The sequence below is a fragment of the Anser cygnoides genome, chromosome 3 (assembly GCF_040182565.1).
Source record: "Anser cygnoides isolate HZ-2024a breed goose chromosome 3, Taihu_goose_T2T_genome, whole genome shotgun sequence".
NCBI classification, from domain to species: domain Eukaryota; kingdom Metazoa; phylum Chordata; class Aves; order Anseriformes; family Anatidae; genus Anser; species Anser cygnoides.
In genome coordinates this window covers 97,524,942-97,552,626 of record NC_089875.1, presented here as the reverse complement: position 1 = coordinate 97,552,626, position 27,685 = coordinate 97,524,942, and the positions used below count along the sequence as shown (strand labels likewise).

Below are 27,685 nucleotides of genomic sequence, written 5' to 3'. Positions count from 1 at the left end.
AGAACTGTGTCTCCTGCCCTAGCAGGCTACATCGCCTTTGTGTCTTACAGATTGCAACAACAAAAAAAACACAGTGACTGTTATTTCTCTCCTAGATTAAAACTAGGAATAGGGAAAGATTCTGGAACTGTTAGGTATGGCTTCTTTTAGTTCCTTTGAAAATCTTCAGAAAGACTCTTTATTAACAGTGCATCCACAGAATTAATGGCAGAGGGAAAAGAAAAAAAATTTCATTTACTATACTGTGAAAAATCTGTTTGTACCTGAGGAACAATTACACTTTCCAGAAAGAATGTGTTATTAAATCAGAAAATGTATTTGAACAGTAGCAAATGGCTAAAAATCCTGTCTGTTTACATAACAGTGGGAAAGTGTTAGTGAACATATAATGTACTAAGAACCCCTTGGTAAGTATAAGGAAGAGCTAGGTCTCTGCTCTGTAATGTGTCAGATCGGTGCTCTGGTACATCAGCAGGCCTTGCCCATTTTTGCTTGGTATTTTATACTCTAAATGTTTTCCCATGCAATTTTTAAATTGCAATTGCAATATAGGCTTGCTGGGAGCGGATCCTATAACTTGTAGAAATTTAAGACTAATGAGTTTCCTCATATTTTCTGGCCTCTTGTTTTGGAAGGATCCACCTTAATCATAATAGTTCAGTCTAATGGAACAGCTTTGCTGATGTAAACTTTGTAGCCTTAGTCTCTATTTTACATGACTTCATTTTGCCTATTGGGGTCTGCTTATATTGTGTTTGGACTGGACTTGAGAACCTGGAAGAAGTACAAAGGATAGATTAAAGGGGTGGAGGGAAGTGTCTGTATTTTGTTCCCGGGTGAAGTTGTAATTGTAAGCACACTCGGAGTAAGAACAGCTGTAGAATAAAGAAGTTCTCATCTAGAAAGCTGTGTCACAAGGCATGAAGACATAATCCCACAGGTAGTGGACTCCCATAAGAAGTCTAACCTCGACCTGTGGTCAGCCACAGTTGCTGTAAAGCACACGATCAGCAGCTGGGTGCAAATCCAGCTATCAGCAGGGATCTGCAGGGCCACAGCTACCCAGGGACTACCACGGTACTGCTGGCTGAGGCAGCACAGATGCCCTCCTTGCACCTTTCTGGCAGCTGTACTGACCCAGGTGTTTAAGGGGATTTATAGTACATTGGATTAGGGATCTGTATTATTCTTTTTTGCTGGGTTATTTTTAAGGAGGATCAATTTCCTGAGCCGATTCACTGCCCTGTCCCAGTTTAATGATACAGTGAGACAGGCTGAGGAGGTGGCTCCCAGCTTCTTGCTGTTGAACGTGGTTTTGCTGACAAAGATTTCTGTTTAACCACAGCCGAAGTGGTGTCTGATGTAAGAAGAGAAATTAAGAGATTGCACCATTTTACTCATCGACACTTCAACGTGATGGGGAGGGAGATAAGTAGATGAAGGATGCTTTGTAAACACGAGATTACTTGCAGCTTGGTGGTGTGTGCATCCTTTTTGTATTCTCTTGATAAAAGTGGTTCGTGGGACCAACCTAATACAAGCTTGAAGAGAGTGGAAAGTCTGAAGGAATTGGAATCTATTGGAATAGATTTCTGGAGAGGAAACCTGTAAAGCAAATTGTTGTTGAAATCTGGAAGTGGTGGTAAGAGCAGACCCACATTATGAAACCTCTGGAGAAAAATGGTTCTCCGTCGCTGCTTCCTTCTCCCCCTCCACTAGTTTGGTTTATGCAAGGATGTCAGGTATGTGTCCCATCCTCCCTCATGTTTTATAACGTTAAAATTTTTATGTGAGAGCCCTATCTCGTGTCCCTGGAGAGACGGCTTCCTTACTACCTAGTTTCTGTCAAATGAGTTTGAATGGCAGTAGTTGAGTTATTCTCACTTTTAATTGATTTTGTAATAAGCATCGACTTAAATGCTTTCACCCATATGGTGCGTTTTAACTGTTTTTCTTCTGGAGGAACGCAGAGCCCTTTGGGTAAAATTTGCTCATTTTAAAAGCTGGGGAGGGCTGTTCAGGATGTAATCAAAGCTCCTTTGTGATTTCATTCAGTGTTTTCTGAATGCAATGCAAAATTGGTGCTTGAAGTAAGGTGTGTTTTTTTTCAGACACCATCCAAATTCAATTTGTGAAAAATCTTCTGTCCCTTTTCATAGCTCATTACATCGATTATGTTCCCTTCGCTGCTTATATAGCTGCGTTGGAGTCACAGAATGAAGGTTTTTCTTCAGTTTTATTCAGGGTATCGGCTGCTTTTCTACTAGAGCTAACTAGCGATTGAGTGATTCAGTATGTTGGTATTGTTTGAAGTGGAAACAAAATTCCAATTTTATGTGGCCTTAATGGATGTTTTTGTTTTTCTGAGGCATACAAACAAAAACATTTTGGCTTTGAATTTAACAGGTGTTTCAAATTGGGTGGAATTGTTTTTATTTTCATCTAGATATTATTTAAGGCACAAGACATCGTCCCCCTCCCCTGCACACCAAGGCAGAACACATCCTGTTGTAGGGAACTGCTTATTTGTAGTCACCATATCTGATTTGTCTTTTTCCCTAGGACGCTGAAGGATTAGAGCAGATTATAGTGTTAGGATAATGTCTGACTCCTTGTGTTCCATTTAGTCATAAATAAAACCCTGAAAAATCTGAATGTTGCTATGGTGATGTTAGTAAAAGCCTGGGATATGGAGTAGTGAGCTGCTTAGGAGCATAATGTCACTTACGTTAATGAGCGTGCTGTAGTTAGAGCGGTGATGATGAGTTTACCTGGTGCTCTCCAACTTCTGTAGCCCATGACGGATTCTGAAAGCAAAGACGTAAATTCGTGTCATGCATATGCTCCCTTTAGTAATTTGCAACTACCGGCCTTTTGACAAGTGGAAAATTGTCTTTTGTCTGTTTACTTTCTAGCTTTAGTATTTTGAAGTATCGCAGAAAAACAAGCAAAGGCTTCCCCTCTTGGTATGCTTCGCTTCACATGACGGTCTGATTGAGTTAAAAACCAAACAGCTCACAGCAGATTTTTGTTTTAAACTATGTAAACACTGTTTTTTTTTCTTCTGAAAGCATAGAATATAAAAAGACTGCATTAAAATGTGTTTTTTATTTTATTTTTTAGTCTTTATAACCTGGCTTCACTGGAACTTAGAGAAAATTTGCTGACATATTTACCTGAGTAAGTGACATTTTGAATGTTTGATTATGTTTAGAGTAAAATGTTCTTATTCTAAAAATTTGCTAACGTCTGAAACTGAATGACAGCTAGAAAAAATGCTCAGTGCAGATTGAAAACGTTTATGGGATACAGCTTTGTTTTAATAACAGTTACATCCATTCTTTCTAGCTGTAATTGATTAGTTGCAGGCATCTGCAGTCTGTGTAGATTGTTTCTTCTCTGTGTAACTATTCTGTCTAAAATACAGCAACACTAAACGTTTCTTCCTGCATGCGTTGAACTAATGCATCAGCAGTGGGAGGGGTAGTTTGGATTGCTCCCATGCTGAAATTTCATAACTGTGAAAGCAGGATAATGGGATCTCAGAGTTTTCAATTCTGAATTGCTGTATGGACCTTCATGAAATTTAAATAAGCATTCATTTGGGGACTTGAGTAAACAAAAGCTTCAAAAACCTGGAGATCAAAGCCTTTATGAAAAAACAGGCCTACTGATGTCTGAAGTCCGACTCCGCCCCCAGCGGTTTTTGGGGAAGAAAATCTAGATGTCTCTATACTGTCTGCATTGTGGTCGAGGAGTTGGTGCTCTTTCATAAGATTAATCAGTTATTTAAGATTAATCAGTTAAACAGTTTGGGGATCCATTCTGGCTGCTTGGAAGAAGCTTTTTATTTCTGTAGTGAAGTAGTTTCCTTTCTTCACTGCCCGGCTGCTTCTTGCAGGAGCTCCCATGAATTCTGTTCAGCTTGTTTAAATCATTTAGAGTGTAATGTAATATATGTAAGCTATTTTAATCAGAATCTGTTCCCTAGTTACATTTGGGTCCCTTTTGTCCTGTCAATCTCCCCAGTATCTCTGTTGCAGTTGTTTATAGCTGTGAGCCACAAGGAACTTTAAATGTCAGTGATCAGAAATTATGAATTACGAGCAAGGTTTCTCCATTCAGTGTCAGAATTAACCTATCGTAAATGTTGGCAATTTTATTGCTACTGGATGGAAAATTTGGCGTGTCAGTAATGTAACTGACAGCTCTCTGGTTTTCGTGCTACTGCAGCTTTGGAGCAGGTAAGCAAAAGCTCTACAGAAGAAGAATGCTTTTGAAGTAGGAAAGGATCTATTCATGTTCTCTGTGTCTGTTCATGTTCCGAAAACCTCTTTTACATCCTTTTGGGGTTTAGGTACTGTCACATGTGGCCACTATGTGGGATTTCTATTCAGTTGTGTAACTGTAAATGCTCCCTAAAAAGAAATCTAACCAACTGTATTAAACTATATGGCACTGTCCACCTCAAAGACTGATAGATAAAATCAAGGATAATGATTTGGTTGCCTGTACTATGTTTTATGTTTCAAAGGCATACGATTATGCTAACAAACCAAATTATTTTTTCAGTAAGATATTTCTCTAAGTAGTCCATGCCCGGTAAAATAACTGTCTGTCTACAATGTGTTGTAATTTGAAATATGAGTTTCAGTAAAATGAGCTCATTCAAATACGTTTGGTTTCTGTTGGTTTAGTCTGATGCGGTTTTGTTTTGACTTATCTCATAGATCGCTTGCCCAGCTGCAGCGACTAGAAGAACTTGATTTAGGAAACAATGAACTTTATCACTTGGTAAGAGAACATGCCACTGAAAGTGCACATTGGTCTTGTTTCACGCGTAATTTAAATTAAACAGGCCATGGGATGTCCAAAACTGAGAAGAATATGTGGAGGGGAGAGTCTTTCTATATATGCAGATAAATTTTGGCAGTGAGATAGACCTTCCCATATCTGCTGCATCTTGTTCAGTGGAATATTACTTTGCCTGAACAATTTCTGCACCTGTTCTCTAGAAAATGAGCGCTCCACAGACTTTTTCAATGGAAAAAATGAAAGCGTGGAAGGGCGCAAACTGCACTTGCAGTTGAAATGAACACATGAACATTAGTTGGAAACTGGAAGGGGGGAGCACAGATAAGTGCTCTGCTATATTTCCAGGGGGGGCAGTGGGAATCTCTGGGATAGGGCAGAGGCAAACTTTGGGGTTTCAGTGTCTTAAATTGTGGCAGACAGGTCTACCAGAAAATACGTCACCTCCCTTAAGCTGACTCAATCAAATGTTGGATTTGCAGTAGATGAAGAGTTTGCATGCAATTTGTTAGTGCGTGTCAGGTGAAGTATTGTAGGTTATTAAGCTACGGCAGGTAATTTGTCTGGTGGAGTTCCCAAATGCTTCCAGTCACCCTTGCTGCATTGGGCTGTAGTGTGTGTAGTAAGGATTGGTTTACTCAAACTGTAATTATGGGATGGCTGTTTGGTTAAAAGTCCCGTGTTGTTTGACATTATTACTTTTTGTGTTATAGCCGGAAACAATTGGTGCACTTTTCAATCTTAAAGACCTCTGGTTGGATGGAAACCAATTAGCTGAAATACCTCAGGTAAAGATGGGCTCTAACGATATTGTATTGAAAATGTTTTTAAAAGAAAACCTTGTCATTTATACCTAAAAGGAGACAATCTAAAATTGACTTGTTTTCGCAGTTCACTTTGCCTGGGTTTGGTTTTGGATGTTTAAGGGTTTTCTCTTCCTCTTTAAAGGATTATACATGATACTGTGCTGTCAGACACTTTCTTTTAGATGTTTCGACAAAGGAGTTGTTTGATAATAGACACTTTGTTCTGTTTATAGAATGACACATCCTCTGTTCACAATCTTGGTGCAATGATCAGGGAACCACTAATTGGCTGAGCTAACCTTCACTTTTTATTATTATTTTTTTATATCTATCTAAACTGAAATTTTCAGTGATAAAACTGCTGCCACGAATAGAAATTTTGATCTGTGCAGGCAAATCCCCCATCTGACATCAGTTGTGAGGAGAGGGGCCTTAGCATTTAAATCTCGGAGCACTCTAAAGTCTCCTTCCTCTGAACAAGGATAACGTGTGGAAGGGTTTCTTCTTCCTTCAGAGCCAAGTCAAAACCTGTTTTCTCCTGTTGCTTGTGCAGCTTGCTGTTATTTGCTGTATTGATCTCATTGTCAACAGTGTAACTTGGAATTTGGTTATAGGTTAGTGACTTTGTTGTTGTTGGCCTGGCCTAACAATTTTGAAGTGCACGTTCTTAAACACCGATAATCATTCATAAAAGGTCAAGCGTGACTTCAGCAACTGTTTTCATTGAAGCTGGCCATAACCGTGCATTTTGTGTAATGTCCAAAGGATGAACTTGTAGGAGTAAGGGCTGTGTGTTACATGAAAGATTCTCTTGAGAGGCAAACATCTTATAAACAGAAGGAGTGATCTTGGGAGTTAGGATCAAGGCTGTCCCTGTATGAAAATTGCATATATGTAAGAATAAAGGAAAGAATAAACCTCCTTCATTCCCCTGCTGTTCCCCTGCAGATGATTTAGATGAATAAAATGTGAACTATTCTAGAACATGTACAGGGGGGTGTGTGTACGTGGAGAAAGGGAGGGTGCTCTGATAGCTTATAGGGAGAACGGTATTTCTCTGTCAGACTTTTAAGCTAATTGTCAGGTTATCACTGTAAAAATTTAGTAATCGCTAATAATTGTAGATGATAGCAGTGTAACTTGTCCCTTGGAAGATGCTTGCTAGAGCAACACTCCCATTCCTGTTTCTACATTTGTTGCAGCAGGGAGATGTGAAGATAGGAAATCCCTAGATGTCATGGCATGTTGCAGTATCAGCCAGGAGAGACTAATCCGAATTTGCCTAGGGTTAATTGGGAGGGGCAGACTTTAATTATGTGGAGGTTGATAATCTGTAATTCTGAAAAAACAACTTTGCAGTCTTTACTTGAAGAAAACTCCAGTTTGGGTTGGTGCTTGCCTGGGTGTGCTTCGCATACCTTGTCTGATTACTGAGGCCAGTTGTAATATTTAGAATAAGAAACCCCAACTGAATCGCTCGGTTGGGTTATCATGGAAAATTTAGCTACCTCCTTTCTTCAGCACTTAGAGGTCACACAAAGAGTTGCTTTTCTTTCTGGAATTTCACTGTGATAGTACATTTTTCAAATTGCTTTGCTGCATGTTTGAACACGACTTAAATTTCATCTTGTGTCGCAGGAAGTAGGAAACCTGAAAAACCTGCTTTGTCTGGATGTTTCTGAAAATAAATTGGAATGCCTTCCTGAAGAAATTAATGGTCTGACTTCTTTAACAGACTTGCTTGTTTCTCAGAACTTAATTCAGGTCCTACCTGATGGCATTGGTAAGTACAAGGTGAATGTTGCCATGCAGAACCATTTAATCCTCTGCAAATTGGAAGTTGCTTGTTTTTAAGTCTTTTGAAGTCTTCTCTTTCTGTGTTAGAGATGAGTTTTTCTTAGCTTTTTTTTTTTCCTTAGTGTGAAATACATAGCTCTCTTAATTTTGCATTTTAATTGTCAGCATAATGAGTACCTCTTAATTCTTTTTTGGCCTGCACTTGATAGCTACCAGAACAAAATAAAAGTTAATGTCCTCTCTGTTCCTGCTGTGTCCATGTCACAGTCATAACTCTTCAGCAGTGTAAAATTCTGGCTTGTAACATGCTGTAGGTCCCTTGATAACATTGATTGACAGTATCACTACAAAAAAGACATCCTCTTTAGTGGGATGTGTAATTATCTTGAACTGAACAATGTGGTTAATCCTGTACTGAACCCAGTGAAAGGCTGTTCCAGCTTCAGCCTTCACCCTTGAGGATCCAAATTACAACCTTTCTGTGCCTGACCCTTTGTAACAGGTTTAGTAATTGAGGAATGTTTCCTGAAGCGTTACCAGTACCTTTTTAAAGGCAAATATTTTTGCCAATGCAGTAGTTAGTGACACATTATTTCTTTACTGCTCATGAGCTGTTTTTCCAGAATGTTTCATGTTGGAAGAGCATTCCTTGCCAGGTGCTTTTTTCAAAAAGGTAGTGGAAGGAGGATTTGTGAATTTGGTTTAAATGAGAATGTGGAAAAGAATGGACAGACCTCCCCGTTCTCTCTGTATGCTGTGTAAGCCTGAGAAAAGATGTATGTTTCTCTAGAAATTAAATCTAGGGGTGTGGGGTGAGTATTGTGGGTCCTACAGTTGATTAGCATGTGCTTGGTAGGTGGCTGCAGCAGCCCTTTCTGATGACCTGAGCTGGGCAGTACAGTTTTGTACATCAGAAATGGTGCTTTATCTTCTGAGAGGGTACAGAGCACGCAGCTTGCAAGAGGGGAGCTTGTCTGTAACACCAGTTGGTGGACAAGAGGAGCTGCCTGTTCCTGAGAACCCTGTTAAATGCAGGTCTGTTGCTGGGGAAGGCGACTGTGAAGGGCCAGGCCTCGTTTGCGTCAGTTTTGTAATGTTTTTTTGAATGTGCTTTTGTCATAAGCACAAAAAATGTGCTACTTAGGTGACTATAAGAAGTTACTTGTGTTTGGAAAATTGAGTAGGGATGCACTACTCACTCTTCTTGTGTAATACTGGAACGTGTCAAGTGAATTTGAGAAAATGTGGCATTGTGATTGATGCAAACCTCGCTGGTCTCTGTGGAAGCTTTTGGGAGGAGCTCAGCTGATTGCTGAACTGTTGGTTGGACTGCTGGATCTGGAGAAGTCATCTGGTGCAGGCTCCTGCTCAGAGCAGGGCTCTGACCACTGCCAGTAAGTCGCACCAGCTGTAGCAGTTCTGCCAGGTCTCTGAAGCCCCTGACCAGGGCTGCTCCAGCATCCCCCCGGGCAGCCTGTGTCAGTGCGGCACCACCTCCCCCTGAGGAAGCTTCTCCTGATGTCCCACTGGGACCTCCCACGCTTGAATTTGTGGCCATTGCTGTCTCACCTGCCACTGCAGAAAAGTTTGGCTCTGTCATCTTTGTACCTGTCCTTTGAGTAGTTGTGGGCTGCTCCCTGATGCCTCCTTGGCTGCCTTTTTGCTGGAGTAAACAAAGCCAGCTCCTTCATCCTCAGCTCACATTGTATCCCTGCTGCCTCACCAGCTTTGTGTGGGGCCCCCATCCCCTTCTCCACACTGCGATGTAAAACTGAGCTTGCTTTTACAGGTGCGGCCTCAGCAGTGCCCAGGAGATGAAATACAGTAACTTCTGTTGATCCGCTGGCTGAAATTACCTCCTAATGTAGCCCATTTACTTTTTACTTCATTTCTGGTGCCATCTCACTGCTAATCCATATCCTGGTGTCCGCTGTAGTCCTCAGGTCATTTCCAGCAAGGCTCCTGTACAGCCAGTCACTCCCCAGCCTGTACAGGTTATTCTGTCCAGGTGCAGAGCTCCGTGCGTCACCTTGCTGGACCCCAGGTTTTCTTTTTAGGTGGCTGCCTTTCCGTGCATCAGCCATGTCTTCATGATTTAGCATCAGCAGCAAGTTTGATGTGCTGGCTTATTGGAACTATTGTGGACAGTGGGGATGAGCAGGGAGGTGTCAGCAACTAATGTCTGCTGAATTCTCTGCCCTGGGCTCTGTCTGGGTCAGCTCTGCCTTGCACAGCTCATGAAAGATCATTCTGGCATAAAGGAGCTTTCTGCCCTGAAATAGTATTTTGGCCTTCCCGGAGAGAAGACCTTCAAAGAAGTTTGGTCTCTGTTCTAAAAAAATAAACTTGGGTTTCGTGTTTGACTGACTGGGTTGTATATTAGGACAAAGACTTGATCCTGTTTGGGTTTGGGCATTCACTTCAGTGTAAGCCTTTGTTATTATGAGTGAGTAGACAGGTGATCTTCTAAACATTCCTTTATTAGTAAACATGGAATAATTGAGGGGGAAAACAAATTTTTCCCCTGTTTATAGGCCTTTGGGAAGACACTTAACTTTTAGTCCTTGCCTTTAGAAGGAGTACCATTCAGATTGCAATTTTAATACAACTTAATATGCTGAAATATGACTATTACATCATTGAATTCATATTCAAGATCAACAAACTTGCAAAAATATTACAAGCGCCAAGTGAAGCACTGCTTGAATTTTTATTACGTGAAAAAAATATTTCATTGGGTTAAAGAATTTCTGAAAGGTTTATGGCAGAATGATTTTTCTATAATTAAAGCAGGGTATCCGAGGTCACTAAGCCAAACAAATGTGGTGTTCTTTCTGTCCAGGAAAATTGAGGAAACTATCCATTTTGAAGGTTGATCAGAACAAACTCATTCAACTAACAGATTCAATTGGAGACTGTGAAAGCCTTACAGAACTAGTTCTAACAGAAAACCAACTGCAGGTAAGTGTGGTCTTGACTGCTCAAATTGCTGGCAGTAGCAAGACCTGCTGCGAAGTGTTGATTCACTTAGCTTGGAAGTGAATCACCATCACTACTTGCTAAGTAGCAAGCTTCCTTTAGATGCATCTTATTTCTAACCTGTTAAATGAATGCTGAAGATCAAGTTGTGTGTAGTAAAAATTCTCCCACCAAAGGTCTAAGCAATTACATATTCACTCTTGAATCTTTCATGATCACTAAGGGAATTGGAGCACCTGGAGTGCAGGTATCATTTACTTTGTTGTGTTTTTAATGTGGAGTTTGTGCTGCATTGTGCTTTTGCCAATTTTTGCTGTGCATTACCTGGATCAGACTTGTTGGAACTGAATAGAAACCCCAAGTGCTGCAGAGCTACTGTTGCACTGTTCCTTGCTCTGCTGTTCTACTCCAGCCAGATAAATATGACAAATATGACATGTGGTTAATTAAAATGAAATTTCAAACTCCTTTCCACTAGGTGTTTCCTTCCATTATTTTAAAATTGCCTTCACATGATGCTGATGCTTGAAATTGATAGTAGAAGTGTTTGTAAGAATCTGACATTGAGCATTTCTTAAGTTACGTTGGTGCTTGGGGAAATTAGGAGCTTAAGCCTGTTGGAAAGACACTTCTCCAGAGGTCAGTTCCTAGCACCTAACTGAGAGGTTTGCCTTTCAATTAGCTATTTAGTGACACTGAAGTTAGGTAATACGGACATCCTGCATACATGCTTCTGTTAACAGCTGTTGTGCATCTGTCATCTTACTGCAGAGATAACATGAATTCACTCATGAGTTAGAAACTGAAATTCTTGAATGTTTCCTCTGCAAGATAAGACCTTGGAACAACTTTGGAAGGCACGTTAATAGCTGGGGATAGCTATGTGCCAGTTTTGAAAATCAATCGGTCTCTTAATTCGTTTTTAAATTGAGATAAGTTTTTTGTTCTGACTTTGTGAATTTACAAAATTAATTTGCTTATTCCTTTGTTTTTGTTGGCACAGACATTGCCAAAGAGCATCGGGAAACTAAAGAAGCTGAATAATTTGAATGCCGATAGAAACAAATTAACATCTTTGCCCAAAGAGGTAAGTCTTATGCAATTAACTTTAATTGATGTGATTATACAAACAAAAAACTCCGATTTCACATGCCTACAAGAAGTAACAGGCAGCTTTGAACCACTGGATATTCTTCCCAGAAAGATCACAGCTAGAAACTTCTCCATTAGCTCTGAACAGTGCAAAATCTGAAGAGTAGCTGCGGTGATTTGGTGGCTTGGAAGTGCAAAATTTGTTTGCACTTCAACAAAAAGGCCCAGATCTAATCAACTTGTAACTGGTAATTCCCAATGTGGATGTCAGGTCCAGCACTATTTGAGGACTGAAAGTTTTGTTTGAGTGAATACACTTTAAACATAGATATGTTCAGTGGTAGTATAAAAGCACTGCCAGGAGTCTTCCTAGCCTCACTCCTGTGAGCAGGAGTGGAGGGATGGTTTCAAATTCTGAAAAATGATTGACAGCCTTCTTGGTTTTGGAGATCTCAGACTAATTTTACCTTTAAATGTGGGGACCTGAAGTGACTCACATCACTGATACCTGAAATGTTACAGCTATGATCATTAGGACTTCTTCACAGAATCACAGAACAGATGAGGTTAGAAGGAACCTCTGGAGGTCATCTGGTCCAGCCTCATGGCTCAAGCACAGAAACCTAGAGCAGGTTGCTCAGGACCTTGAAGATCTGTGAGGAGGGAAACTCCACATCTCTGGATCTCAGTCACTTTCACAGTAAAGAAGTGCTACCTGAAAGTGCTCCCTGAAGTGCTTCTTGTCCATCATAACAGTGTACGGATTGAAAGGAGGCTAGAATTTCTGATGTGAAACTAAAAATATTGATGGCCTTATGAGTTTAGTTCAGCATTAAGTTGTGGAAAGAGGTAGGATTGATATTTAAATGAGAAAGCAGCATACTTGTGATAGGTTGGAGCATGTGATTGAGAGTTAGTTCCATTTGCACTACTGTTTCTCTGTTATTTTTGTCCAAGTAATTCTTCAATGACCAAGGTGTGAGCTTCGCTGGGTTGGTTACAGAGAAGGGGCTACACGATAGCCCTTAATGTTCCTTTCTGGTTTGGTTTGTAAATGTGTGTTTGAGTAGAGGCGAGGGAGGGAGGAGAAAGGTGTGAGTACTACTGCTTCCCTGGCAGGACAGTGTCTCCTCTGCAGAGGTGCTACTAGTTCTAAAGAGAAAATTACTGAGGGCGTACCCAGACGGATTGCATAAATGCTAGCAAGCGACGGGATCTTGGGAAAACTGTTTCTGGGTTGGGATCTAATGACAGTTTGATCTTGTGCTCATTCAGCAGAAAGCTTTCCATGTCTTTACAAAGACCTTAATACATTTCATGAGTGTCCTAAGCAATCTGTACTTGAGACTTGTACAATTTTGTGTCTGGTGTAGCTTTAAACAGAATTGGGCTGTTATAGCGTGGAAGGTTTTACTGATGTGCTGTGGTTGGTCATTAATATGTTATGTAGTGTGTAAGCACTTTTCTTAGTTAATGATGAGGGGAAATCTTCCAGATAATGCATGCGTATTTAGAGCGAGTTGAAACTTAGGATGCGTTGAGTGTGAAGCATCACAGGGAAAACAGTATATCATCTATTTGCTATACAGGGAGAGGAACTTGCTATCCTGTGGGGGACAATGTGTAAGAGAAACTGGTGGTATCTGTAGAGTCTTGGAGATAGTGTATTAGGCCTGTCGCAAGGGGGAAGGTGTATTAGGGCAGAAAGTGTGGCTTGGAAGGAGCAGGGGCAAGAATAGAGGAGGAGACTTGGATTGAGACTCAGTTAAAACAGGATAAATATGGGGTATGTCTGTTTGGGAGAGGTAACAGAATTGAGGGTTTGGTACAGGAAAAAGAAGGTATTGGTGCTGAACAAGAAACAGGGGACTTGGAATCAGAAGTGGATGGCAGAGGTAGAAAGCATTGCCCAGTCAGTGAAGGAGCGGGGATACGAAAGGGTGAAGTGAAGAATGGGAATGTGTGTGGAGACCATTCCTGCACGCAGGACTTCTGGTATTGGAGAGAAAGGGGAGGGGGCACTTGCACAACGGGTGGTATAAAGTAGGGGACAAGTCTGTGTTTGGGGGAGCTGGCTGATGAGGAAACGAAAGGTGGTAACTGGAATGAGATGAGCTGAGAAACTGTAGAGAGTCCTTGAAACAGAGATAGGAGGGGGTGATTCACAGCGAGCTTGGCAGAAAAACAGAGGAAACAGCTCCTTGGCATCCACGTCTTTGAAATAGATTGTTGTGTTTTTTTGTTTGTTTGTTTTTCTGTAAAGGTCTCCACACCTAAATGTGTTTCTCATTTGAGCAAACACTTTGAGATCACATGTAAGAGAATGTTTCATTAAAGTATGTTTTGCTTTTGCTTTTGTTAAAGGAAGTTAGTCCTTCTCTAACTGGAGGGTTGTATCCACCCTCTGGATCAGTTGGTTTGAATTCTGAGCTAGTAATGGCAACATATATAAATAGCTGGTGCAGTGGTAGAGGCAAATGATCTTCTTCCCTTTGGGTGGCAGGGAGGAACAATTTGGTGTTCTGGTGGCATGTTCTGTTTCTACTTTCCTTCTCATAATTACTGATTTGGGAAAAAAAACTAAAGCAAAATGCGTTGACAGAGCACGTAAACTGAAAAACACACCACCATTTTTTGTTTCTTGGAACACTCTGCTTGATAGTGAGAAAGCATACTGTCCTTTCCACTTATTTCCGTCTCAAACTGACTAATTAATACTTCAAGCCAGGCACTAGCCTGCTGTGTGTTGCTTAAGATGTCTCCTGAGATGGTGTGATGAAGATTGGGGTCTCAGACCTTTACATGTCCATCAGTATTAGTAGCTGTATGCTGGTTCCCCCTTAACAGAAGCAGAGTTAAGTATAAAAGTGGAGTGTGCATTACAGATACTCTTGCTTGGTATATTCCTCTATTTTCCCTTCTCCTTTCTCTCTTCCTTTCTGAGCTTTACAGAACTGCTAGACCAGCTGTGCAGCTGTGGTCTTCATCCGTATAAAAAATGGGTGTGGGACATGGTTTTACTGATTTATCTTGGATAAAGGGGGGCAAAGATGCAGGGTCTGGTAAAATGCATATAGAAAAAGTGGAGATTTATGCTATAGAAAAGAACGCATGCAACTGATGCCATGTTTACACACTGGTATCTTTATTGTTCCATCCAGAATTGTTCCTGTAGCAAAGAGAATGTTTATAGGTATAATGGCAGAAATTGTGTGCCTGCTGTAATATTATAATATAGTCTGGTGAGATAACTTATGAATTCTAGCTTTTTTTTATTTCATTCCTAGCAGTTTACTCGGATTAGATTTTGGGTCAGCCTGGCAAACCATTACACTGTCAGATTGCTTCTGTGCACACTTGTAAAACTGGTCTCCACCTTTTGGTGTAACATTTCCTGACTTGGGATTATTGAGGAATTCGCTTGCGATACCCCTTCAAAGTTCCTGGTTCAAAGGTTCTTCTGGATGTGGTGTTGGTATATAAGGCAAAATGTGAAACAGCTGAACGCCTGACAAAGGCTTGAGTCACAGATTTCATCTTCAGTATCTCATCTTGCAGCTTGATCCCTCTCTCGGTGAACTGAGTAGTGAAACAGACTTCAGCAAGAACAGAGTATGTCTAAACCTGTTCGTAGTTACAAATGTTTTTCCCCTTCTACTTGAAAGACCTGCCTGGTGACTCTTTTGTATTGAAATCCCACCCTGGCACTGGAACGCTGGTGAAACTGGTGTGTTGATTTTGGCACTTACATAAATAACCTCCTTGGAATGTTTTCCAGTTCGTGTGCTTTCATTAATGAGTCTCTACAACTTGCAGAGATCTGGTAATGTGTCCTTCCTGGCTCTGAGGTGTATTGTGGCTGAGAATTAGTACTACAGGAGGTGAAACTGTAGGGATTCCTTGGCAATAACCGTGCTTTTTACATTTCTATTTTTTTTCAGCAAGTTGGGGCTGTTCTGTTGTTTCTGTTTTTGCCTTCCTATGCTCTCCCCTCATTTCTGTAAATGTGTTTCTCAAAGAGAAAAAAGGCATTAGGGAAAAATGCAGGAAAACTTGTCTTGAAGCAGACGGCAGGGAAGCTCTGTTGCTGTGCTCCTCGTGCACTATTCACTGGTGGTGCAGGAGATACTAAAGTGTGTCTGTAGAAGATTCTCCTAGCCAATTTAAAGTTAGTAATAGTTGATACTGCTACTTATAGTGAATTGGGCAGTTTCTTCCATGTCTAAATATATTCTGTGCTTGCCATTAAAGAATTAATCCATATTATCTGGGCCAAGGAAAATTCTGACATTATTTGCTCTGAATCCAAACAAAATTTTGGTTATGACACCCTGGAAAAGGTTTTACAACAAAACAGGAACTGTGTTTAAATTTCCAGTGCATTTATCTGAGTTCTAAAAGCCTGGTGAGAGGTCTTGATGCTGTCAGCTGTACTGAGAGTTAAATAAAAGAGATGTCACTGGGCCTCAACTAGTCATGTACTAAATCATAATTGTAGTATTTGTCACAACGGTGTATTTTTTATATTTTTTTTATACCCGTGTGAAAGAGTCTAACTGTTAAAGGACAGTAGAATTGAGTCATAGCGTTTAAGCAGTTAACAGATGCTGAGACCAAAAGGTGTTATTCAATTAAAGTAACTTCAAGGTCTTTTAAGTTTCCCACCTTTAATCTGTGCTTTGGTTTTAGAGCACTGGCAAGATGAGGATGTGTCATAGTAATCAGTGAGATTTGCTCAGTGATGATGAATGGCTGTAACTGTTCAGCTGGGCTCGCGAGGAACCAAAAGGGCGTTCTTGGGAGGGATCTAAAAGGGAAGACAGAGGCGAATCTGTAAACTCTTCATGGGTTTATCTACAGAAAGCTGCAATTCAGGTGCAGTGGTGTCACCAGCAGGAAAAAACAAATGGCAACCACAAGGTTATCGTAACAGAAAAGTGCAGCTAAAGACATATGATAAAAAAAAATATGCAACTGATGCAGGTGTTAGAACAGCAACCTGTCTGCAGTAGAAAAATGGAGTCATCAGCACCACCAGCAGAGAAGTGATGTGCTAAACTTACAGTTCTGGGGGATTGTTTAAGATGAACTGGTACTAGGTATGTGGATGTCAAAAACCAGGAAGCTGAAGTGATGGATGCTGGTCGCTCTCAGAACATAGAGGGGAGTTTCAGCAGCCAAGTTAACTTGTTCTCTGTGTGTGTCCAAGTCTTACTGTTTCTCCAGAACAAAGAAGCTGATCAAAGATGAATATCAGAGTGAGACAGAAGAACAACATAACCACCAAAGCCTCTCTAAGGGTAGAGTTTTGTGTGGGACCTAGAGAGGTCTTAGTGACACTCATACTCTGCAGAGAGCCCACCAGATGCAAATAAGCAGTTCTGTTGAGACTTTACAGTACTTCAAAAATCAACGATCGCAAAATTAGCCTTTCATATTAACAATCATTTTCTACCTTAGATTCAGTCTGACCATTGTTTTTTTGTTTTTGTTTTTAACCTGGAGTTTTAATTGACTGTTCTCTGGAGATGGTGAGATGAGACAAGTAAATAACTCTTGCAAAAGTGGCTAGAATGCAACAATTCTTTAAAGTGTTATGACTTAGACAAACACAAGTCATTTGAGACATTTTCCTGATGTCCAGCTCCCCTCAGAAGGATGTGAGGACCTATTAAACCTCCAGGCTTTGGAGCAGTTATTCACGTGCCCAGAACTAAGCACATGCTTGTCCGTTAAGCAAAGTCTTGTGCTTGAAATGAACGATGTGCTTAACTGTTAAGTGGGCTTGTGGTCCAAAATGTGTACTTGGTGCCTACGTCACGGTTTGGCGAGGTCTGTTGTAAGCATGTGATCACACCCAGGGAAAGCATGAGCAGAGTGTGCCTGTCTCTTTGTCAGTCGATGACTTTAAGCCAAACCAGCAAAGTTCCGATATTGTACTACTTCATAGTGGTCACGGTGATGTGTTTCTTTCAGCTTGCCGTTTGGTGTGTGCGTTGTGCCTCGATGATACCACTTTGGTTTTTCAAGTGTTGGACCTGATGTCTTTCTGTAATGCTGAACGAGTCCAATCTTTTTTGAAAGGACAAAGATTTTAGTTTTTTTAAACTGTCAGCCTGTCTTTTTTTCTTTGTGATACCCTGCCTGATGCTAACTGCTTGTTAGATGCTGTCTGTGTTTTTGAAAAAGTTTCATACAAAGGTTTCTGTATTGCCCCTCAGCTGCCCTCTTCAAATAAAAAAATCACCAAAAAACCAAAACTCTACCTCTGAATGAACAAAACAATTTGAACAATTATCCATTAACTTTAAAATAGCTGAAGACAGCAGCAGCTTGTGAGTTCTAACCCTGTGTAGGAGTAGAATAATGTATGTTCTGTCTCCATTTGTTGGCATGCTCTTGTCCAGTATGGATAAAGAAACATGAATTGAACATCTTTTGTATTTTCTTAATTGTTAGCCGCTTGGAAAATTATGGGTCAGGTAAATTGATAACCCTGTAAGTATTATTCAGTCCACGGTTCTACTGTTACCTCTCATTAAACTGCTTTAAATGCATGACGACTCAGGCCGGCTGGTTCCACTGCTGCATTTTTCCATTGTCACAAGTAACAGAAATTTCAGTCTCATCAGGGTTGCATGGCTTACTTTTGTTTGTTTGCCTAAATTGTTTGGATCTTCATGCTCCAAGACTGAATAATGCAAACTTCATTCATAGAAAAGCGAACACTGTGTACAGTTAGGGCATCACTTGCCAGCTCATCAGCATCCACACAACTTTATCTTTTGCTTTTCACGACTCCTTGTGTTAGATAAACCAATTAGACAGTTTATGTACTGTTTTTTCTGTATGGCACTCCGTATCCTGCGAATGTGTCAAGGCACATTATTTAAGAATCTTTACATGCTTTCAAGTGACAAGCGGAATTCTTGTACTAAAAAGTGTTTGCTTGTGGTTTGAGCGCTGGTTTCTAAGGGCTTTGATTCACAAGCTAAAATAGCTAACAAGGTTGCTGCTCGTGTGTACACACAGGCTCTGAGAAGCTGATACTCTTGTGAAATGGTGGCATCTTAGAGGGCAGTGATTGCAGAGAAACCAACCCAGATTTTGTTTTGTCAACAGAATGTTGTGCTGTAACTTTGCGCTCTAAATAGCTTGTGAATCAGAAGCCATGAGCAGCTGATATCTGCTTTCTTCCATTAAAATGTATTTATGAAATAAAGGAAGGTGAGTGGGGTATAATTGCTCCATTTGATTGTTTTATTTTCTAACTCACAGTGGCATCCTTTTTAAAATGCCCTTTTCCTTGGTAAATAGCATAGGTTAAATTGAGATGATTTTTGCTTTGACTAGTAGAAAAGCTTTTGTGGTATTTGCCTGTAATCTAAAACTTGATTTTGGACTAAACTGTCAGATGTGTCCCTGTAAAATCTGCAGCTAACTAGAACACATAAGTAATTTCAGCTCAGATTTGGCTGCTTCTGACCTAGATTAAGTGAGGTGTTGGCTATATTGTAACACAAGAAGCTTCTTACATGTGTGTAGCTGTAGAAGTCCCTAATTTTTGAGCTAAGGTCTTCTAATAGGTTTGCTGTCTTTAGTTCAGTTTTAAGTCTGCTTGACTTGAAAGCTTCAAAAGGCTTTGAATATTTTTCTTCTAATATTTGAAGTAAGGGAAGAAACTTTTTCCACTCTTGTGAGTTTTGTAACTGGAAAACAAACAACAGCTTTTTGAAGCTACATAAGATAAGCAAACAAAGGTAAGTTTCTTTTGTGACTAGGAACAAAGAGTTACTTGAAGCAGCTTTCAAGTTGCTAAAACTAATAATCTTTATGTTTGTAGAAGTAGTAATCGCCATCTGGAACAAAAAGGCAATATTTTAAAATTGAATTTAGAGGGTTTATTTTTTCTGAAAAATACGTACCTTTGACGTAAATTACAGATACTTCAAGGGTAAAACTGAAATCTCATCTTTTGCACCCCAAAACTATCTTGGGAATGGAGCTGCTTAGGTTTGGATAAATTAGTAGAGACAGAGGATATTAGATTGAATTGGCCAGTTCAGATGGGAATTATTTTGAAATTAGATGCTTCTAATAAAACAGGGCGTCAGAGATGTTACTCATAAAGCCTACTTTCTGTGAACTCTTCATTACTCTTTGCTGACTCAATAAATGTCAGGCGTTGATTGGTTTATTTAGCATTTTGTATTGCCTAAAGCCCCATTGCACTCGTTTGTATATAAAGTTACCATGAGGAAAGAAAGAATTAATAGGTAAATACTGAGCTCAGAAATATGGAACATTAAAGCTAGTATTTTTTGTGAGGGTAGCCTACAAAGTGACATCTGTGTGGTTACTGACGTCTTCCTGGCTTGGAAGGCTACAAAAAGTAGGTAAAACTTGATGTATTTGTAAGGATACACATTATTCACAAATAAAGCTGTTCAAGAAACTGCTACAACATACCAGCTTCAGGTCAGGCTTCTTTTAAGTTAATACTTGTTTGCAGTCTGTACCTCTGGCTGACCTGTCTTGCAGGCATTGTAACTTGAATGTGCTATGACATTTTATGTGACCCATACTGCATGCCTTTGTTTGTATTACAGTACTTAAATAAAAATACCTTTTTTTTCTTTTTTCTTTTTTTCTGTAATACAGATTGGGGGATGCTGCAGTCTTAATGTCTTTTCTGTACGTGACAACAGATTGTCTCGAATTCCTTCTGAAATTTCACAAGCCACTGAACTTCATGTCCTGGACGTTGCAGGAAACAGGTGGGATTTTTGTATTGTCACATTCTTTTGCTGGTTTTACGTAATTCTTTCTAATGACAGCAGACATTAGGCCTAAGAATGAAGTAGCAAAACCCCAGTTATAACTGTTATGTTGTTGGTTTTTTTTCATTACTGTTGAAACTGTCAAAGCAATCTTCCCCTCTGGCCCAAAGTAAGCATAAATTGCATATTGTCATGTGTAAATTTTCTGGATTGCTTTGACCCCAAGGAAAAGGTAGGATTTAAGGAAAAACTCTGGATTTGTGTATTTCTGAATTAAAACTGATAATCTAGGCAATTCTGTAGAGCTTCCGCTGAAACTACCTATCTTGATGACAAGTGTCACTAATACTGAGTGTCTTATCTTAGGGATAACAATCCAAGTGACAAACAATCCAACTTTGACTCTGCAGCTTTTCATGAATCTTAGTTGATACGCTTCATAAATCAAGGTGCAAAAAGGGGTAGATTGAAGCATAAAACAGCAAATTAGTGCAGTTGCTTAGTAGGAAGTTAAAATAGAGGAACAGCAAATGGTATTTCGTGTGTGCAATATAATTATTTCATAAGCATTTCTGTTCTGGCAATTGTATATATAAGGTCTGCCTATGTATAAGCAGCAGTCTGCCTTCCCAGGGCAGTTTATCGCAGGAGAAAAAGCTCAGCATTATTTTAGCAGATATTCACAGCTATAGAAAATTACAGTATAAAGTTAAGCTACAGATTGTTTTTAAAGGAATGGGATAGTTTGAGTTGACGAATACTGTAATGCCTCTAATATGAGGCATTATGTCACTCCTGCCTCTTCCAACTCAGAATTGTATAGTTATGAGTCAACTTCATGACCATCGATTAAGTCTCCCGGAGATTACCCTGACTTTTTTTTACTTTTCTTTTTTGAACTAGACTGACGTATCTTCCCCTCTCGCTGACTACCTTAAAGCTGAAGGCTTTGTGGTTGTCTGATAACCAGTCCCAACCTTTGCTGACGTTTCAGACCGACACAGACCCTGAAACTGGAGAAAAGATTTTAACATGTGTATTACTTCCTCAAATGCCTTCTGAGCCTGGTTGCCAAGGTAAATGCTTAGAGTTAGTTTTTGATTATGTATAGAAACACTACTGCTTTGTTTACTGTGTTTTCTGTTCTGTAAAGGTTTGTAAAACAGACTTTTCAATATCTATGTATTAGCTGTGTTGAGCACAGGTATGGCTGAATTTTCACGTGTAAGCTTTTTTCTTTTGTAATCATAACTTGAAAACACTCCCAGACGTGTTACTGAAAATAAAATGCAACCAGGTACAATACATAAAATACAGACCTGGAGGAAAATGGCTTAACTGTATCATTATTCTGAGGTTTTCCAGTGGACCAAGTAGTGATGTATATATTTGTATACATTGTTTATACGTTTTAAATTACATATATATATATGATGAAAACTGGTGGTTTTCCAACTACAATCTTTTTATCAGAAAAATAATTAAATAGTTTGTAAAAAGCAGGAGATGTACTACTTAGCAAGTGAATTTTCTTTCAAGCAGGCCTGCCTTACAGTAACTTTATTACATTCTTTAACAAGCACAGAATTGTAACGATAAGTTGCTTTTACCTTTTATGGTGAAACTTGCCTCTTGGTCAGGTGGAACCGTAAACTCTTTCACGGTTTGCTGTTCCACTAAGTTCTGGATGTTATTTGTCCTCCAAAGCTTTTATAGCAACGTGTGAACATTGAATGGGATCCATCTGAGCTAATATTTAAACTCTTACTGTAATCACTGGACAGTAATTCATCCTATCCCAGAACGCTCCTCCGAGTACAAAGGGAGCCTGAGGAGAGCAGCTCAGTTGTAGATATCTATATTATAGGTATCCATACTTGGGTGAGAGTAATTTCAATACTGTGGGACTGGAGCAAATAGAAACCATTAAAACAGTCCCAGTGTAGAAATGGCTGTTTTGTGCCAGTTTCTGAGTTGTAAGAGAATACAAGTTACATTAAGAATTAAAAGAAGTAAATAAGTTAGCCCCTTTAGATTTAGAGAAAATTAGCAAGAAGAGTAGCAGAGACAGACTGACTTTCTTTAAAGGCTTGAGTAGTGGAAATCAGATTTCCTCTTCCCCAAATGAATGTTATGACTTCAAGGACAGAAGATTGGAATTAAGATTGTTTGACACGTGTGCATAGCAACAGTAAAAGGAAAAGGTTGATAAAAATAATGATACTGTGATATGGAGTGCCATTTAGGTAAATGGCTAACATCAAGTGGCAGGCCTGATCTGAAAGAAAAACACTTATCAGGGCAAGTATGTTAAAGTAGGTAATCAACACTGTAAAACCACCACAAGCCTGAAACAGCCCAGGTACGGAAACTTCTCATTTATTTGGAAGTTATATTTTGTATACACTTGATAACAGAAAATTAATTCATTAGAAACTTCTGTTTTCTTTTCAAAATATAAAAATACCCAATTCTAAATTTGGATGAGTGAGTGGTTGGCTGTTGCAGTTATTAACACTTGTAACATGCTGACATTCTAGACTTGCTGTGAATCTTCAATTACGTTTGCTGTTTTAACAGATAACCTGCCACGATGTGGTGCGTTGGAGAGTTTGGTAAACGAAATGTCAGATGAAACGTGGAATGAGCGGGCAGTGAACAGAGTCAGTGCAATTCGCTTCTTAGAAGATGAAAAAGATGAAGAGGATAATGAAATGGTATGTTTTCCGAGTCTTTGGATACCTGCAGGCACTGTGGCTTTAATGCAAAAGTGTGGGAAGTATCTGAGCTGTCTTGCTCTAAATTTCAGCTGCGACTGCATGCATTTTGTACGTGTTTGTAGTGGGAACTGTTCATGTTGACTGCTGAAACTTTTCATATAAACTTAAAATGTGTTTTTTTGTTATTTTTTTTTCTGTTTTGAATTTAAGTTCTGATGCAGGGCGATCTTTGTTTTCTTTTCTTTTCCTGTGTCTCCTCAGGATGTTTTCTTTCCAGCTTTCCAGAAACAAGATAGGATCTTCCTCTGCCTCTGTGAAGCTTTACTGCCTGAAAGTATATAGGGCCTAATTTAGGATTCCAGCACTCTGGCATGTGTCTCCACCAAGTTTGCTACCCTGCTACATTGTTTGTCTCTCTTGTTTCTATTTCTTATCTTTCTCTGTATTTCTCCCTTTTTCCTTTTTCACCATTTGCATTGAAATAACCATAATGTCCATGAACAGCAAGGATTTTGCTCATTAGTTTCCCACTTAAAGGATGTGGGAACATCTGTCACTGTACTTATAAGACCTCTCCATTAAGTTGGGCTTTGCATGTCCTGAAGATCAAAATGCAAGAGTCTTTAACTTTACTAACTTCTATTAACAATTAAATACCTACGTAAAGATTAAGACTGCTTCAATCAAATTTTCAGCATGCTTTTCTAATGCTCTAGAAACTTCCTGGTGGTCCTCATTAGAGCTCAGCCTGAGATAGTTCAGAGCACTCTCTGGATTGTTGCACACTGCAAGCCTGGTCTTACTTTAAAAAATGACTATAAAGATTCTTTCTTGGTAGGGAAATGAATATTTAAGTTTTCAAGTAAGATGCTTAGTCTAAAGTACCAGAAACTAAATGTCTTTGACAAGCATGGTTTTTAGATTAACTGATAAAGGATTTCAGAATGGTGCTTGTTAACCACTGTGCCAACCTGAGAATGCCCTTACCAGGGCTCAGGAGGTAATGATAACGTGCTTTCAGTCATGGTATTACAGCCTGACCTGAGGCAAGAATATTTTTTGGAGAAAAAAAAGGTTATGATCCTTTTCGGGGGCAGTGGGATTTCTAATGGACCGATCCATCCATTTATAGGTAGTTCACCAGTTCCACCGTACGTAGTTTACATATATGCCACTGAAAAGTGATTGCATGTATTATATCTATTATGCTGATGCATATTGTGCAATTATTCCTGGTGTCCTGTGGGTCCCTAATCTGGATGCCAACTGAAGTTTTTGTAACTTTTGTTTTCTTTGCAAGTGTCAACACAGTGATGTTAGATAGTCTTGTGTCTAAGATACAAGAAAAACGTTCCCTCTTCTTGCTTTCAAGATACTTGTTTTCAATTGATAAGAGAACCAAACTGACTGGAAAGTATACAGATCTCCATACAAACGTATAATTGACACTGTAAAGAGATCTTGTTGGATTCTTTGGATTCTTTCAAAACCAGCTAAATCTTTTTTTTTTTTTATTAGTGTAATCTTAAATCACTTGGATGGTTTTGGGAAAAAAAAAATCCCGACTATGTTAAAGAAAGAATCTTCATTTCGGAACTTGTACTTCATTTGAGTGGCTTTCAGATTTGTAGGTCAAGAGGGGAAAATATTTGCTCCTAGACAGTTCTTAAAACCTCTTTCACTGTCTTCGTAAACAAGCAGCTATGGAAAAAACTTTCAAAATTAAGCATAGTAGTTTGAAAAGGAAAAGTGGGGGATTTTTTTTTTTTAAATCGATAGCTAATATTTGGTATGTAAATGCTAAAGCCTTGAAAGTGTATGTTGTTTTTCAAAGAGACGAAGGCAAAACCACTTATTGCACTGTTTATTTTTAGAGAACACTTCTAAGGCGAGCCACTCCACACCCTGGAGAATTAAAGAACATGAAAAAGACAGTGGAGAATTTACGGAATGATATGAATGCTGCTAAAGGACTGGATTCAAACAAAAACGAGGTCAATAATGCCATTGACAGAGTGACCACTTCTGTGTAGAATTTCATCTCCAGGTTTTACCTCCTGTGTCTTCCCCTGCTGTTGAAATGTTCCTGTCGTCTCCTGGGACCTCACTGAGCCCCTTTTTTGTTTTTAACCAGAACCTGATTCATCATCTCCATATATGTGAAAAGTGCTGCCCACTGGAAGAAAGTGCCTTATTTCATCCAGGCAGCGAACCAATAATTTCCAAATCAATATTGTAATTTTAATAGTACTACGCTTTTTAAAGTATAATACACTACTGTATGCAGAATACAATATTTTTGTCTTAAACACAGGGGAAATAATGCTCTTCATTTCCAGAGTGCTGGGATATCTTTTTCCCAGTGGCTGGATGTGCTGGTGAGAAATTTAGTTTTGTGGAAAAAGATACAATTTTTTTTATTTTTTTGGCAGCTCAGATGGTGTAAATTTTAAAATTTTGTATAGGACTTTCATAACAAAATGATGTATTTCATTTTTAAGAGAAAATTTATCTTGAGCGGTACATATTTTAGTATTTGTGGAAGAGAACAAGTTTCATGGACAACTGTACTCATTTGTTTGTACCACCCATTGTGCCTTATTGTGTCTTATATGTCATACTAGTCTTAAATATAGAAATTCTTGAAGAAAGTGAGTAGATTTAAACTTGGTCTTCTGTTTTAGATACGTTTTTCTTTTCAGACAGTAATTTGTTGAGATTTTTACAAAACAGAATTTACGTTTATGTCATGGGATTGTAGTTCGTGAAACACAAATGTTAGTTTTGTTGTATACGGAATTAAGATTAAAATGACCAAACTGCTATTGTTTATTACATAATGCACTCACACTTTAACTTAGTTGTAAGGAAACATCTTGTTTTGGATGCAGTGTTGCATTGCAGTCACTAGAAATTCATGCTTCCATTGTTGTTTTTAAACGTGCCATCTGTAAAAATAACTTGAAAAACAGCACGATAGACTTTCAGAAGCACAGTATGAAACTAGTTTTATGTATTACATAAGAAAGCATGATTCTTTAAAGTGCTTTGGTGGTTTTATATACTTATATAAAACCATAATAAAAAAATCTTTAAAAGCTTCGGTATATTTATTGTATCATTAAAATAGCAATTAAAGTATGTATGGATTAATACTGGAATTTACTATCATTGTTACTGTGTTGCACTTCCAGTGGTCCAATGCTGATTTCAAGGTCTTATTATATCTGTGGGTTCTGGTTTGTTTACAACGGTAAGTATTAACTGAGCAGAATACAGTAAATAACAATTTTGCAAAAGGCTGATAAAGACTGATTTTTGGTGTCTATGGGTTCTGTGTGTGCCATGAACTAACAAAGATCTCTGACTTGTTCAGCATGGGGACTTGAGCGGTCTGAGTTCAGAGCAAAGATTTGACGTATTTTGTGTGAGCTAATGCAATGAACCCAAATTTCAACAAAATGGAAGACAGGACACTTCTGCATGTGTGGCTAACAGCATCCGTCCTTCTGCCAGACATTTCTTCTAGCAAGTGTTGGTTGCATAGAGTTTTGGGGAGAAGATGGGAAAGGAGGAGATCAAGGAAGTCACGATAACTTCTGTGTTAAAATTAACAATCTGTAGTGTTTGATAATTTTTGTAATTTAACTTGTTAAGTTTTAATTTGAGGCTTTTACAAACATCATTCCTTTCTTTTTGAAATCAAGCAAGTAGGTATTGCAAGCCATCTCCAAATATTCAAATCTAAACTGGCAAAATATATTAGATTTCCATTATTTCTTTTCACGCCAATCATTCCTCATTTACACTTTGAGGCATAAGCTCTTTGCAGGAGCTGCTGTGGTTTGATAGGTGTTAGGTTAGTTCAGGCAGGGACAGTGCAATTTCGTTCTTCCCAAGGCAGAGTTCTGCCAGTTGTTCTTGGTAAGCTGCTATTAAAAGAAAATGAGAAAGAAAATGAGGGTTTGGTACAGTTGACTCCAACTTTGGGTAGAACTTTCCTTTTAAAGTAGTTACTGGAGTTGGCACAACCGAAAGTTTAAAAAGGATAGGAAACTGTAACGAGAGTCCAAGTAAACCTCAGCAAATCCATTTAAATGAGAGGGAAATTAGTTCCTAAAAAAAGACAGACCAAAGACAAAGGCAACAAGGCTGTGTACTCTGTGGTGACAGCTGTAATGTTTTTCATTTAGAGGCTGTGGTTTGTTTTGTTTTGTTTTTTAGCGTCTGCTCCAGATATAAACAAGAGAGCTCAATCAGCAAGATGAAATGAATGTGTAAAGCTTGGATTTGGGCCTTGCCTAATGTGCCGTCAGATGAAAATAATTAACAGCTTGTGTGTACCTACTCCCGCCTGCTGAAGTCAGAATAATCCGTAAACCTTGCAATAGCTTAATGATAGGTGCTTTGTCATTATTCTATTCTAAAAATGAGTTTTTTGGTCCCTCTAAGGAGACCTTAGAGTGTAGAAATGAGGCTTAACTTCTGGTTAGCCCTGAAGTGGTCAGGCAGTTGGACTAGATGATCTCTGAAGGCTCCTTCCAACTGAACTCTTCTGTTCTATTAGGTAGTTTCTTTCTGTACACTCTGGCAGGCTTGTGGAAGCTGTGCTGCAGTCCAAAAACTAGCCAGAAGGCAGGCAGCACGTGCTGCGTCAGCTTTGACATAAAGTAATTGCTTTGGAATCTTTTTGAGTAGT

At 39.2% G+C, this 27,685-nt stretch overlaps 1 protein-coding gene across 1 annotated transcript in view; it reads left to right on the top strand.

Moving 5' to 3' along the window:
- Positions 1 to 26,093, top strand: part of LRRC1 (leucine rich repeat containing 1) — a 70,685-nt gene extending 44,592 nt beyond the window's left edge. Inside the window, exons 5-14 of the mRNA XM_048078036.2 lie at positions 3,124 to 3,180; positions 4,731 to 4,794; positions 5,526 to 5,600; positions 7,257 to 7,401; positions 10,258 to 10,376; positions 11,398 to 11,481; positions 20,148 to 20,263; positions 21,170 to 21,342; positions 22,847 to 22,983; positions 24,861 to 26,093. Of these exons, the coding sequence (XP_047933993.1) occupies positions 3,124 to 3,180; positions 4,731 to 4,794; positions 5,526 to 5,600; positions 7,257 to 7,401; positions 10,258 to 10,376; positions 11,398 to 11,481; positions 20,148 to 20,263; positions 21,170 to 21,342; positions 22,847 to 22,983; positions 24,861 to 25,019 (1,129 nt within the window). The 3' untranslated portion in view covers positions 25,020 to 26,093. The remainder of the gene's footprint in view (positions 1 to 3,123; positions 3,181 to 4,730; positions 4,795 to 5,525; positions 5,601 to 7,256; positions 7,402 to 10,257; positions 10,377 to 11,397; positions 11,482 to 20,147; positions 20,264 to 21,169; positions 21,343 to 22,846; positions 22,984 to 24,860) is intronic.
- The last annotated feature ends 1,592 nt before the right edge of the window (positions 26,094 to 27,685 follow it).